We start from the raw sequence: 14099 nt of genomic DNA on the forward strand, positions 1-14099 counted from the left end.
GTTTTAGCTTTGGTCTTTGGGTAGGTTTATTTGTTGAAATGTTAGTTTGCCTTGCACTTAACTGGGTTTTGATACACCACGTGCTCGCGCATGCATACAAAGAAAAAAGAAAAAACTATCATGCAAGATGAAGGTGCAACTATGTGGATAGATGCAAGCTTAAAGTGCCCTGTTAGTAGTTCATAATACATTCTAAGCTGGCAGGGTATTTGATTGATTTGGTGTAATCTGACTAACAAGCTTAAAAAAAGCTGTATCATGCCAGTGTATGTCTTTGTCTTCCTCCCAATCTATTCAGCAACCACTAATTGTCTTCTGTACTTGCATCAAGATTAGCAGGACTATTGCCACCAATATCCCTTTTGTAGTGCTTGTGAAAATGAGTAGATGGCTCCTTTTCCTCTTATATATGATTTGGATGGTGCATGGAGTTGTGTATTTTTCTTCCCTCTTCTAAATAGGCCCACCAAAGGAGGACAACCCAAAAAATAAATGATTGCTTCTTTGTTGAGTGGATGATTGCAATGATCCAAATAGTTGGTGGCCATAATTCCTTGAGAGCATTTTACTGAAGGGTTCACCCTTGATGCAGTTCTTGCATTACACCATCTAGCTCAAGCCAAAATGATAAGATGTTTTTCCTTTGCTGTTGTACTATTAATTGGGAAGCTTAATTTTGTTGTTATATCAGTGCGAGAAATGCTGCTGATGCTGGGATGAAATGGTTTGGTTTATTGTAATAGAAGGTTGCTTTCCGTTTTGCAGTTCAACTTGTCCTTGTCTGTACGGGTTTGTCTCTCTAAGTCCTTGTCTAAGGCAAACCTTGGCTAATAAAGTTGTAAGCCAAGACTGAAACCTGGACCCAAAATCAATATCCAAGACTGCAACCTAAACCACCATTGGTATGTGAGAAAGATGATGATACTTTAGATAGAACCTCCTCATATTTAATCATTTAGGAGAAAAGGCTTTAGCATGTTTTTTAATGAAAAAAATGTCAAGAAAAAATAAATTACCATATGCTTGTTTACAAGAAAAACAAAATATTCTGAGAAAATCATATGATTCTCTTTCAATTATTCTGAATACAATCTGGGATCTCAATCTTATATAAGAACAAATACATTCTACGAAAGTGCAAAAAAACATATCTATAATTTGGTGTTCCTAAACTTCGAAGTACTCTCTATTAGTCTTTAGGAGACTATTCAGACATTCTTTCTGCACTTTTTTCCAAAAGAAAAAAAAGAGTTGAAAAAATGAAGTAAAAGAAATCTCCGTATTTCAATCTACATCACTTCCAACTACTCATATTATATAAAGATAAAATAAAATAAAAGGATAAAATAAGAAGGAAGATATGTATAAATATATGCAGCTATAATACAGCTGAAACCCGTCATTTGTTTGTCATTGGCTATGGCAGCAATGCATCATAAATTACACCCAATTAGCCGCTGCGTGTAGGTTCCGACCGTCCAATTTCGATTTCTTGGTGGTTAGGATTTGTCACAGTTTGATGAGCATCTGCAGGAGGTTGATCGAGCTGCGTCTCATCCTGAGAACCATGCTGTTGATTTGCTTGAGCATGCCTTCTCCTCCATCTGCAGATCTCAACTATCACAGAGCTTCCACACATTGTAACTCCAAACCCAGTGAATGTGGCAAGGAGAACCGATAGAACAGATTGCATATGAAGCTGAAGATGCCACACAAACATATGAAACCATTATTGTAAATATTATAAACCTTCACCAAGTAGGTTTTTCATCTAATGGTTCAGAAGCCAAAGACAATTTGTTGTTCAACAGCATTTGGCTGATCTAATCCTTCAGGGTTTAACTGAAGGAAAAGTTATTTTCCTAGTAAAACATTGTTACTGTGAAGTTGAATAAATGATTTCTGAACTAGTTACTTTAAATGACTTACTAAGGAGTAGTAAAGATGAGCAGATAAGACCACCAAACCAAATTGAGTTGTGGCGTAAACCCAGACATACCTTCTCCTTACTGAGAAAAAATTGCAAATATAAAAACAAAGAGATGATCGAAGTCATTGTAACAGAACATTCATCTAACACAGATGCAAGCTTTAGCCCTACCCATTGTCGTCGATGTCATGGATGCAAGAATACCCATTATACAGGAAAAAGGGAGAGAAATGGCAATTGCACCAGACCCAAGTTTCCCTACCTGTCCATATGAAAAATTAGGAACAATGATATGCAAGAAGAGCAGGGTTTACAAGTTGCTGTACTTACCAAAAGCTGCTCAAGAAAACAAAAGTAAGCAAGCATGCTGACAATGACCAAAATCGGAACATCCTGCCATACCCTGAAAAGTTTACATTAGGTTAAGCCATCTTCCTAGATGAACTTATGGAATCAAAGCATATCCACAGCCAAATTAATGTTTTGAATTTTTTATTACATTATGAAATAATTTTAATATTCTTAATTGGCAAAGGGATAAAAAGACAACCAAGAAAAAGATCCTTTGGAACTTTTAAACCCATTCTCAATCACCATGGCATGGCAACAGAAGAACAATTTACTTGCCTGTATGGGCCAGCCTCAGCAGGCCGAGCTCTATTTCCTCGAGAATTTTGGACTCGCAAAAGAGTAACTGGTAGGTTCTTAACCTCTTGCTTGCACACATCACATGTTTTGTTACCTTTTATGCTAAACCATTTCACAGCACATTCTTGGTGGGCTAGCGCGAGTTCACCTTTGCAGCTGCACTCCATCTTGAGAGTGTCAGCACCTTCCCCCAGTTCAATTAAGCAGATTCTACAGACAGCTTCTTCTTCTAGAATATCCTCACCACTATCATCATTTACATCTGAACCACAAGACTAAGATAAGGCAAAGGTTGGTTATCGCAAGTCACATGATAACAGTAAGAGCTGTAGGTGACAGCTCAAAACGCAAGCTGATAGTAGTAATACCCAAACATTAAACATCATTTTTATTATATTATTATGCCAGTTGTACATAGTAATTATTAGCAAGTTTAAGTAGTTCCACGAATTAAAATTTCCAGGAATGCTAAATTTATTTTTACTCCACAAATATACATCCAGCTAAAAGTTCCATATGTCTTCAGTGTATTATTAGCTCGAACTCCTATCACTGGGATCAAGGCTTTTGATGATTCAAATTAAGTCTACTCGACAATAACTTTATTTAGAATCAACTCATAGAGGTTTTTTTTTCCAATAACCAACTAACTGGGGAACTGTTCTTGGGTCACACCACACAAGAAGCTATTGTTCACAACATAATACCATTCGGCCTTCTCTCTATCTATGGCCTTTTTTATTTTCTGAAGGAGTAGGAGGGAAGCATATGAGGATAAAGTTAAGGCAATCATGGGATAAATTTACCATTATCATTCCTAGTAGATATGTTTGATGCTGTTGTGACAGTCACCTCAGCAGCTCGTGGAGTTGTTGGAATCACACGAAATATGCCACCTGAAGAGTCCATTTGCCTTGTGCTTTCCTCTTTGTTAAACACTGGGACAGAACGTGAGCGATGAATTGGTATTTGGGCAAATCCTTTCTGTAGAGTGTGGAGGTCATCTCTGAGAATCAGTGAAAAATTGGATACAATTGCAAGGTTTGTAAAAGCCAATTTACAACATAAACGCTAAACAAATAGATAAAAACCAAACGAGTGGCAAGCATAAATGTGTACTAGGTTTAAAGAGTGATTAGATGCTGTTGTATTACTTACTCTGATATAAGGCTACAGGATAGTTAGATGAAAGATTAAGGGAATTCATCATATGAAGAGGATGCTCAACAAAGTGGTGCATCATTGGAAATGCCCTAATTAGATATTTATTTACATTGTTTAAGTCATGGTCAAAATCATATTTTGATAAGGGAAACTAGAGATCAGGCTGTTAGATCTTTTCCAAGTGAAGAACATGTATTGTAATTGTAAGGTGCAGAACTGGACTATAAGGATTTAGGAGCCAAGTCAGACTACCTACTGGGAAAATTAAACGGAAACTAGAATGACCATATTTTCATACACCTTTCTTCATCCTCTGAGGTTGCTTTAAAGCAGCAGCTGTTTGGCAGTTAATGTGTGGCAGTTAACCACACAAAAAGGTCAGAAAACCCTTCAATTAATGGTCCTTTCCCGTCCCTGTGGGGGTGTAACAGATTTTAAATGGACAAGAGCAAGCAACTTCCTGGTAGCTCTGGAACACAGTTTAAGTTGCCAAGTGGAATTTGCGAATACGGGAGACTTAAACATTCAGAAAATGAAACAATACGAAGGATTGTGATCAGAGATTCGATGTTTTGGCTTGAGTGCTATACTGTGGTTTTTGTGAATAATCGAATGGATTGTAGTATGCATACAAAAAATGAAGCAATGTAATCAAATAATTTCACTGCAATAATACATATGAAACATCACTGAAGAAAACTTTATTCTTAAACATGTCATGATGTTTTTAGGTGTAAGCAAGGTTGATACTCACAGCATAACTTGATGGATTGTATGCATGACCTCCATGTGTAGACTCTGGATTGGAGTGAGAAATAGGGGTAACAGGTAACGATGAAGTTATGTTCGCCCTGGGATTAAAAACCTTTGTGAAAGACAGTGTCCTAGAAAGGAAAGGCTTCTTCTCTATTCCTGCAGATGAACCTCCTAGTGCTAATATAGCAGCCTTCTCAATATCCGAAGTAGTGCTCCGATATTTGAAACTTAACTTTGGAAGAAGATTTCTTATGGTTGATCTACTTTTTGATGTAGAGGGATCTGGGGAGTCATTCATTCTGATAAAGCTGGGGCTGGGATTGGGGGAAAAAATTACCCTTTTGGGAGTAAGAGTTGGTGTAGCAGGCATTTGAATTACCATGAAATCTTCTCTAGTATCCTCCAGAGTTCTTGATGGTATCTCTAACTCAAGGTCTCGCTGGCGACCCTCTGTGATTTCCTCAGTTATTTCTGCTGAATCCCCAACCTAAGAAGGAAGAACAAAGAAAATTTGCCAGACCAGTATGCATATACAGCAAGATTACATATTAATTACAAAATGCAGATATATCAATCAACAAAACCCAAAGGCTGGGATTTTGGACAAGCAGAGGAAAAAAAAAGCGTAAAAGAGAGAGAGAGAGAAGACATAGAGAAAGAAAATAAAGGAGAAGGAAGGAAGAAGAAAGCAATACCCTTTGAAATGGAGGATTAACTTGGTAGCTGGAATCTGCTTTCTTGGAGTTATTGGTTATGGCTTCTTCCTCATTTGCCATACCTTCAAAAATGAATTCTTGAAAGGCCAAGAGTTTGCAGAGGATAAGTAGGGTTAATGAATTTGTAATGGAAATATCACAGAAACTGTATTATTGAAATAAGCCTGTAAGCTGAAAAGACCATGGAGGGAAACTGAGAAAGCAATATGCTTGGTTAGTGGTGGGGGAGATGGCACATTGCCAAGTAGACCTGGAATTACTCTCTTGTTTTTTGTTTTTTTTTTTTTTTTCCTCCAACTATTTGAGTAGAATAATATATATTAATTTTCACCATCATCACTGAGTTTAAATCATTATCCCTTGCAGTCACTTAATTTGAGCATCGTCTTAAATCAAAATGGTCTAATTTCAAAATATCAATTTCGGAAAAGTTAATTTCATGAAAATTACTCTTTTAAAGAAAGTTATTTTTCTAGGGGGGAGTATTCTATGGAAAGTATAATTTGGATATATTTATTTAATATATTAAATTTTCAGAAAGTAAATGAAATATGAGTATAAAAATTAAATAAATATTTTTATTTTAAATATATGTATGATATTTAAAATATAATATTCAACTTAATAGATAAATTTATATAATGATTAAATATTCAAATTTTAAAAAGTAAATATTCAACACTAAATAACTTGAAAAATTATAAAATCATACCAACCAAATAAATCAACATTTTTTATTTCCTGAGATGAATTTCCTTTACTAACTTAATTTATTTTTAAAAAGTCATGAATAATTGAAAATTTTCTTCATAAAATTGCTCTGCTCAGCTGAGGTGTCAATAGATTTTCTAACGAGGTGTATATATGTCTTATCTTAATAATAATAATATATTTTTTTAGCTATTATAATTTCTTAATCTTTAAATTTTTAAATTTTACAGTCTTTGTCTGGAATTTAAATATGTTTTTATTTTATATTTTATATATAACAATATATATATATTTATTATTTTTAATTATATAATTATTTTATTAAAAATAATAATTATAGATTATATTTTTTTATAAATTTATTTATATATTTAATTAAAAAATATTTAATTAATTTTATGAAAAAATATTGTTTACCCACTTAAATATGCAAAATGGATATAAAAAAGATGTATAGATATTATAAAATGTGAGAGTTGATAACAAATATCATATAAAGATAATTTTTATTAGTGTAATTTTTTTAAATTTAATGTGATTAAAAAAATATAAATTTATAAATTTTTTAGAAAGAAGATTTTTTTTTAAAAAAAATTATATTAATAAAATTTAAAGAGAAATAGCAATACTTATTACAACTTCTTTTACAAGAAATAATTTTTATAACTGAAATGATGTTAGAGTATTTATTAAAAATAATTTAAAATAAGTAATTTTATAGTATTTTTAATGAATTAAATTTTAATTAAGAAAAAAAATATTTTTTTAGTTTTTTTATTAAAAAATAAAAAATTTAGATTGAATAGTTTAAAAAAAAAAAAAGAAAAGGCTACCTCATTAAGTTTTTTATGCTTCATCATCTTTAATTGGGTTTTCTACAATTTTCATTGAAAAAACATGGGAGAGAGTTCTTTATAAATTTGACTAAGTGGCCAAAAATATATTTTTTTCTTTTTATTTTATTTGATAAATAAAATTTTTATTATTATTTTAAATCACATAAAATAAGTCACATATATATTTTATCAGAAAATATATTGAAATTTTGCTTGATTGATTATTTTATATAAATACTTAAACATTAATAATTTTTTTAAAATAAATTAAAATTTAATAATTATAAAATAAAATTTATCCAAATTTCAAAAATGGTTGTTGATATTTATTTTTATTTCTTTCAAAATTTGATTGACCTAAATTTGGTCCGTTACTGTAAATCTATTTTTTATCAAGTTCTTATTATAAGTTGGGCAACAGGTGAATTACGCGTAAATTGTCTAAAATAGATAAATGATATACTAATCTCACTTTGTAGTCTGTTATTTGCAGTGATATTCCATATATTTCATAAAATACCTCTATTTAATGTGTACTGAAAATAAACTTTTAATAATATAAATTATTTAATTTTTTTAATAAAGCAGCATAATTACACAATACATCAAAAACATAAATAAAAATCAAAATAAGCATATTTTTTAGACAAATTTATTAGGCATCAATATCATCCTCGTAGTTTTCAATTTGCTAATAATAGGATATAGGCATCAATTCAAACAGGTATTTTGGAGTTGGCATCCACAGAAATGCTTATTTAAGCAAAATCCAAAATTGAATATTGGATTTCACTTGTACAAAAAATTATTCTATAAAAAGTAAAATTAATTCCATGTTTACATAATTAATACTATAATTTTATTTTCACAATATATTATCTACTCATTTTTTATATTATAAATTAAACAAAAAATATTATTAAATAAGTAAAAAATTAATAATAAGAGTATATTAATAAATTAATAAATAAATTACCTTTTTCTCTTGCAATAACTTAAGACAAACAAAAAAAAAAAGTATCATTTGTCAGCAGAGAGATTAAAATACTGCATATTTAAAAAATTAATTAGATTTTATAAAATAATATAACTTATAGATACAACAATACCATTTGAATTTAAAATTAAGTTTAATTTTATAATGACATGTAATTAAAAAATAAAGTCAAATTGTATAAAAATAATAATAATGTATATATATAAACAAAATGGCCAACTGAGATGTCATTTTCGTGGAGTCTCTCATCAACCAAATTAGAAAGGTTGTCATAAATAATTTTTTCTTGATAAAATTTAAAAAAAAAAAAACATTTAAACTCAATTTGTTTTATACAAATATTTTCATATTTTTTAACTTTGAGTTACTAACAAAAATCGTCACTTAAAAATATTTGTTATAATTAAAAAATTGAAGTTATTTTAAAATAAAATTACTAATTATTTTTTAAAAAAAATATTTTTAAATTTTAATAATTTTATTAATACCATTATATAAATTCATTTCACTATCCATAGTTTTTTAATATTAAAACTAAATAATAAAAAATTATTTATTCGCAAACAAATAAGATTTTAATTGTAGAATCATAATTTTTAATGCATTGTTTAACTTGAGGGTTATTTAAAAAAAAAAAGTATAATTTTATTTTGTTCCTTTACATAAAAGTCAATAGAGATTATAGTATTTCGTTACCATTTAATATCCAATTTTTATAAAGCGTAATTCTTTTAGCTCCTGATTTGGCTCCACATATAAAAATTAAATAATTAATTTCATAAAAATATTAGGTATTAAATGATTATCATGAAAAATTAAAATGTTTTTTTTCGATGAATTAAAACAAAGAGTCAATTTTGTGTGGTGATAGGATAGGATAGGATAACAATGTAGGCACAAAGGACAAATGCGTGGAGACAGTAGTACGAATGATTAATTAGGTATCGGTTTTTTGGTATGATGTTGATTAGGTCTGTTTTCCATCGGTTTCATTATCTTTGGGACTCCGTTTTTGTAAATACATATTTGAAGAAATGTGTTTTAATATTTTTATTTATTAGATATTTTTTAATTTTAAATATGATGTAATAAAAAAATAGATTATTTTAAAAAATTACTTGTAAATAATTTGGCCAAATTATATTTATAAATATTTTTTTAAAAAAAATTAAATATTTAAAAGTATATCTATAGTATTAGTTATCATGAATCTCGAATCGAACAGTAGAGAGTTTGACCGATTGAGTATGAAAAATCAAACCAGTAATATTTCTAACTTTATCAAAACTCGAAACAATAGATTAATCTCTTCAAAATTCAAATAAAATGGATAGATCTCTTTAAAATTCATACTACAATGAGATTTTAAATACAGACGTGATTGATCTCAATAATCGGAAGCAATTCATTTTTATATAAGTCGGATGAATGGGATATGACTTGATAAAATTAAAATAAGAATGTCGATCTCCTATGCACCTAATTATCTTTTTGGTATAGTAGCGTGAGTAATCATCTAGTCGGTTTTACAATTATTATCATGTCGTCTTTTATTAATGTATTGCCTGATATATTTACAAAATAAATATCTCTCTCCAGTCTAATGGACATAAAACGATCAAAGGCACATATATAAGTGAGTTAATCCAAAAAAGGATTCATTCTCACTTTTTTTCTCTCGCCCACACACAGATAAATTCAGAAATATATCCTCCCTCTCTTGGGAACTTTCTCCTCTGTTATCTTTTCTGTCTTCAGATTTTTTTTTAATATTTTAGAGATATTTTTTTAAAGATCAAATATGAAAAAATCCAAATGAGATTTGGAATGCATTCACCACTTATTAAACTATTACAATTTATAAACTTATCCATTAAATTAAATTACAGTTCAAATATCTACTTCTGATAACCAATCAAAACTTGATTAGTCATATTTAACTTTAAATAATAAATTATAATTATATGTATATTGGAATGTTTTAATTTATGAGTTTGTAGGCTGTTTTTTCTGCCCTTTTAATGAAGGCCATAAAAAGGAAGATGGCCCTTGGCCATTTTTTTTTTGTTTAATGCTGTTGAGTTTATTTATTTATATTAAAATTAAGGGTTTGACAAACTAGGTTAGGACCACTTATGAAGATTATCTAAGTGACAATGACATAGTTGTTGAGTCTCCTTCAATCATCCTCGATCATGAGATGCATGGACCTCCACATCATTTTTTTTAACTCTTTTTTAAAGGCGTTATAATTTTAAAAAAATTATTATTTACTGTCAAATGTATGTATTAATTTAAAATTACAGAATTCATTATAAAAATGTAACAGATTATATCTAATCAATGATATGTTAACTTTTTTTTTTGTTAATTAAATTTTAATATGATTTGTTGCAGTGTTTAAACACATATTTACTCATATGATATATCTAAATTGGAGTCTCTTTATCTTTTAATTCCCTACTAAAAAAATTAAATATATAAGAAGAAATTTCACATATAATATTCTGTTAAATTTTGTTAAAAAATATTTTAAAATAAAATTACTATTTAATTGATTAATTAATGGATTTTTTTTATATTTTAGTTCATATATTTGCCATAAATTATTTTAATAATATTGTATTTTTCACATTATTCCTATAACCGATTTTATAATTTATTGAGAGTTTAAATTATGTGCTATAATAAATTTATCCTAATAAATTTAAATAATATGCAACCAATATATCGAATCAAAATTAATGAAATGAAATAAAAAAAAATAACCACAATAAATTCTTTTTGTTAGATGCTCACTGCAAAATAAAAAATAAATAAAATTTATATACATTCTAAATTAACAGTGAAAAGAGTAACATATGCCATATCAAAAGAATAAAAAGATTTATACAGCCAGAAAAAGCTAGAAAAAACTAAGTGAGGATTTTTTAATTTTCCACTAATATAGAGAGATGTGTAATTTTTGTAATGAATTCCTTATTAGCCTATGTGTTATGTTGTTAATAAAGATTTTGGTGTTTGGATAAAATGTTAAATATAATGAGAAAAACCTATTTATTAAGAAAAATAATTAAACCCTCGTCAAGAGAAATAATAAAACGAAAAACAAAAGAAAAATATAAGAATTTTGAGGAATGAATTAAATCAAATAAAATATCTTATTTAAAAAAAAGTATCTGTTTAAACTACCAAAAGTACTGAGAACCGATTAACCGTTGGAGAAAAGGCCCAATGTTTATATATACAACGGAGAGACCCAAAATCGGAATGGGCTGTTCATTGGGCCCTTCCCTATCAAAACGCTGTCCCTAACTGCGACATCGTTGTCCATGCTTTTTCACATTAAAACCACAACGGTCTCTACGGCCCGATTCGCTAATATTTACAAAATGGCGGGCCCTCTCCCAACGCGCCTTTGTCAGACAATAATGAACCTCATCCGTCCTTTTTATTATTTTTTATTTTCTTTTCTTTTTCCTATTCTTGTGCAATATTTTTTAAAAATTAATCTGAAAAAAGCAAGAGCTTGAAAGTTGAAAGAAGCAAATTTAGAAAATATCAAATTAATTTAGGAAAATATCAAATTTATTTTCTTTTATTTTAAATTATTTAAATTATTATTTGAATTAATGATTTGATATGCACTTTTAAAAAAAAAACTAATTTTCCTTTTTTTGTTATGCTAATTTTTGTAACTAAACTAAATCTTGATGTGTAAAATTATGAATTCATATAATCAAAAATGCGTTAATAAGCTCCATTTAAAATTTTAAGAAAAATTAAAATAAATTTAATAAAATCATATATAATTTATTTTTTTAAATTAAAAAATTATATTTTATTTTTTCAAATAATTCATTAATTAAAATAGAAACAATTGAATATTTTTTCAAAAAAAATTCTATTACAAAAACAAAAAAGTGAAAGCATAAAGAATTGAAATTAATAATTATTTTAATATTTTAAAGTTATATTTTTAGTTTAAAAAAAAATTTTTTTTGAGACAACTGTTAGGTTCATGCCCACACATGTACTGTCTACTCTAGATCTACCGCTGCTCTCCTATATCTCTCACTCTCCATTGCTTCTCTTCACTCAAGCTCACTTCTCAAGTCTCAACCCTAACCCTACTTCCGCTTCTCTTTCCTCATTTTGGGAATCTGAAGTTTCTTCTCATTTCTCTATTTCTTTTTTTGTTTTTGGAATTTTTTTCATCAAACTTGTGAGAAAGCAGGGCTTGAAAGAAGCAAATAATGTAGAGATCTGGAAGAATTCCATGGTGCGGTTCGATAAAGCAAAGATGGAACAGACCTGGTGTCAATCAAACCCGAGAAGGGTTCATAGAAGAGTATGGTTAAGGATCCAAAAATCAATGGGTGTTCTTGTGGGTGGGAATCACACTTCTTCCAGGTTTTGCACTCGCTAATTCTTTTCTTCCCTTCAGTTTGGCTTTGATCTCTCTCTTTCAAAAGACAAGTTCTTTTCTTTTGACAATTTCTTCGAAACCCTCTGTCTGAATTCCTCCCGGTTGATATTTTGGTGTCAATTTCGTTCATAATCGTGAAAATCCATGGATTTTAAGTCCCTGAGAACCCAGATCCTGGGTGGGCCAATAGTCAGGCGCTTGCTGTTACGTGCATTTATGCTCGCCTCGGCTCTTTCTGTCATTCCTTTCATCCAAATCCTTTCTGGGAATGATCCAGTATTGCTCGATTCTGTGTACTTCCATGAATGTGATTCGCCCTTTACGGGCACGAATTTGTTTCAGAATCGGTTTTTGAAACCCATTTTGAACACATTTGAGTGCAAGGAAGATGTTAATTTGACCATGGATGTTGTTAGAGAGCTAATGGTTAAGCGACTGCTGGATTATGGTTCAAATGCTCTGTATGTCGGTGAAGGATCGGCCTCTGCCGTGTATGCATTGCGAGAGTTGGGATTTGCCAATGCTTGTGGGGCGCACCGACACCCCTTTTTCTCTATCAAGCATAGGAAGGTCGTTTATGAGCTTCAATATGCAGACAATTTCTTTGATTTTGTCCTCTCTAGGGACCTAGATGAGGTTTCCGTCCCTGCAGTTCTCGTGCTTGAGATTGAGCGTGTTCTGAAGCCCGGTGGAATCGGGGCTATGCTCGTGGGTGTTAGTGGTTTGAACCCAAATGGCTTGATTAGATCTGCTACGCCCGTCTCATCATTATTGAAAGCCTCCAATGTAATACATGTTGGTTATGTTCATGAATATACATTGGTGGTTTTCCAGAAAAGATTTGAAAAGGTTGGTTCCTTTGAGCAATTCCGCCTACCAGCTGATTGCCAATCTTTTCTGAATAACAAACCCTTTTTGGAACATTTAGAACCCCTTGTGGAGAAGAAGGAAATGGGATCTGAGAAACATATTGCATATTTGCCCAATTTCATTGATGTGCTTTCTAGGAAAAAGTTGGTGTATATTGAAATTGGTGCAGCAGAACGTCTGAACTCTAGTGTTGCTAATTGGTTCATTCCATCTTATCCTGTGGATCACAAGGCTTTAGATATTTATTTTGTTGACCACAACACTTCAGTTCTGCTTTCATGTGTTAAAAAACCTGGCGTTACCTTCATTTACTATCCTGGCCTTGCTGGAGACAAGATTACTGCGTCAATTTCTGATGTTGAAGATCTAGATCCTTCCGTGGAAGATGAGGGATTTGATTTCCTTTCTTGGTTTAGAGAAACAGTGGAGTATGCAGATTTTGTAGTTCTAAAGATGAAAGCAGGAAAGGCAGAATTGAAATTCCTCGCAGACTTGTATGAAAGCGGAGCCATATGCTTTGTTGACGAGCTGTTCCTTAGCTGCGGAGATCGTGTGGATGACAATGGTTCGGTGAGCAAGGACTGCATGGATCTGCTCAAGAGCCTTAGAAGCAGTGGCATGTATGTCCACCAATGGTGGGGAGATTAATCCCCAGTTAGTTCTTTGAGGAACTGTGTGTTGTTTGAGCTGTGTTTGTTCTTAGTCTGTGTTGTTATTGTGTGTTTGTGTTGTTTTTGTTGAAGTTCCTCAAGTGGTAATGTAGGATGCAGCGAAGACATCCATCAGAATCCTAAGTTGCTTTGTGGTTGGGCACTTGAGCAGTTTAATATCTAAATAAACAACCATTTTGTGTTCTGTTCTTGAACTTGTTGATTGCTCCACTTTGATCCAAGATGCTTGATAAACCACAGAAGCTGGTGTGGTGGGTCAGCTCTGTAAAAGCTATTAATTTATAGAATTCAGGGTACGAAAACGAGTGGGATTAATGAAGATTTAGTAGTGTTTATCTAATAATTGAGGAACGTCAAAATAGTTAAAGAAC

General features: G+C 30.6%; 2 protein-coding genes across 2 annotated transcripts; one reads left to right on the plus strand and one right to left on the minus strand.

The window, feature by feature from the left end:
* Window positions 1-997: 997 nt before the first annotated feature.
* On the minus strand, window positions 998-5481 carry LOC110620613. Its single transcript, XM_021764414.2, has 8 exons — window positions 5194-5481; window positions 4497-4985; window positions 3385-3562; window positions 2558-2840; window positions 2261-2333; window positions 2102-2192; window positions 1930-2009; window positions 998-1699 (listed from the first exon to the last, which is right to left on the minus strand). Exons 1-8 carry the CDS (start codon window positions 5272-5274, stop codon window positions 1451-1453), a joined length of 1524 nt encoding a protein of 507 aa, XP_021620106.1. The 5' UTR covers window positions 5275-5481; the 3' UTR covers window positions 998-1450.
* Window positions 5482-11782: 6301 nt separating this feature from the next.
* LOC110621037 lies at window positions 11783-13912 on the plus strand. Its single transcript, XM_021765060.2, has one exon. It carries the CDS (start codon window positions 12332-12334, stop codon window positions 13703-13705), a length of 1374 nt encoding a protein of 457 aa, XP_021620752.1. The 5' UTR covers window positions 11783-12331; the 3' UTR covers window positions 13706-13912.
* Window positions 13913-14099: the final 187 nt, after the last annotated feature.

Source organism: Manihot esculenta, chromosome 8 (assembly GCF_001659605.2).
Source record: "Manihot esculenta cultivar AM560-2 chromosome 8, M.esculenta_v8, whole genome shotgun sequence".
Taxonomy (NCBI): domain Eukaryota; kingdom Viridiplantae; phylum Streptophyta; class Magnoliopsida; order Malpighiales; family Euphorbiaceae; genus Manihot; species Manihot esculenta.

What these genes read in the sequence shown, in the direction of transcription:
- LOC110620613 (XM_021764414.2), bottom strand. Translation starts at nt 5,274, where the DNA reads ATGGCAAATGAGGAAGAAGCCATAACCAATAACTCCAAGAAAGCAGAT. An exon ending in ATCTACTAGGAATGATAATG is followed by an intron (nt 2,841 to 3,384) that starts GTAAATTTATCC and finishes CTTGTGGTTCAG; the next exon opens with ATGTAAATGATGATAGTGGT. An exon ending in GCTGAGGCTGGCCCATACAG is followed by an intron (nt 2,334 to 2,557) that starts GCAAGTAAATTG and finishes TAAACTTTTCAG; the next exon opens with GGTATGGCAGGATGTTCCGA.
- LOC110621037 (XM_021765060.2), top strand. Translation starts at nt 12,332, where the DNA reads ATGGATTTTAAGTCCCTGAGAACCCAGATCCTGGGTGGGCCAATAGTC.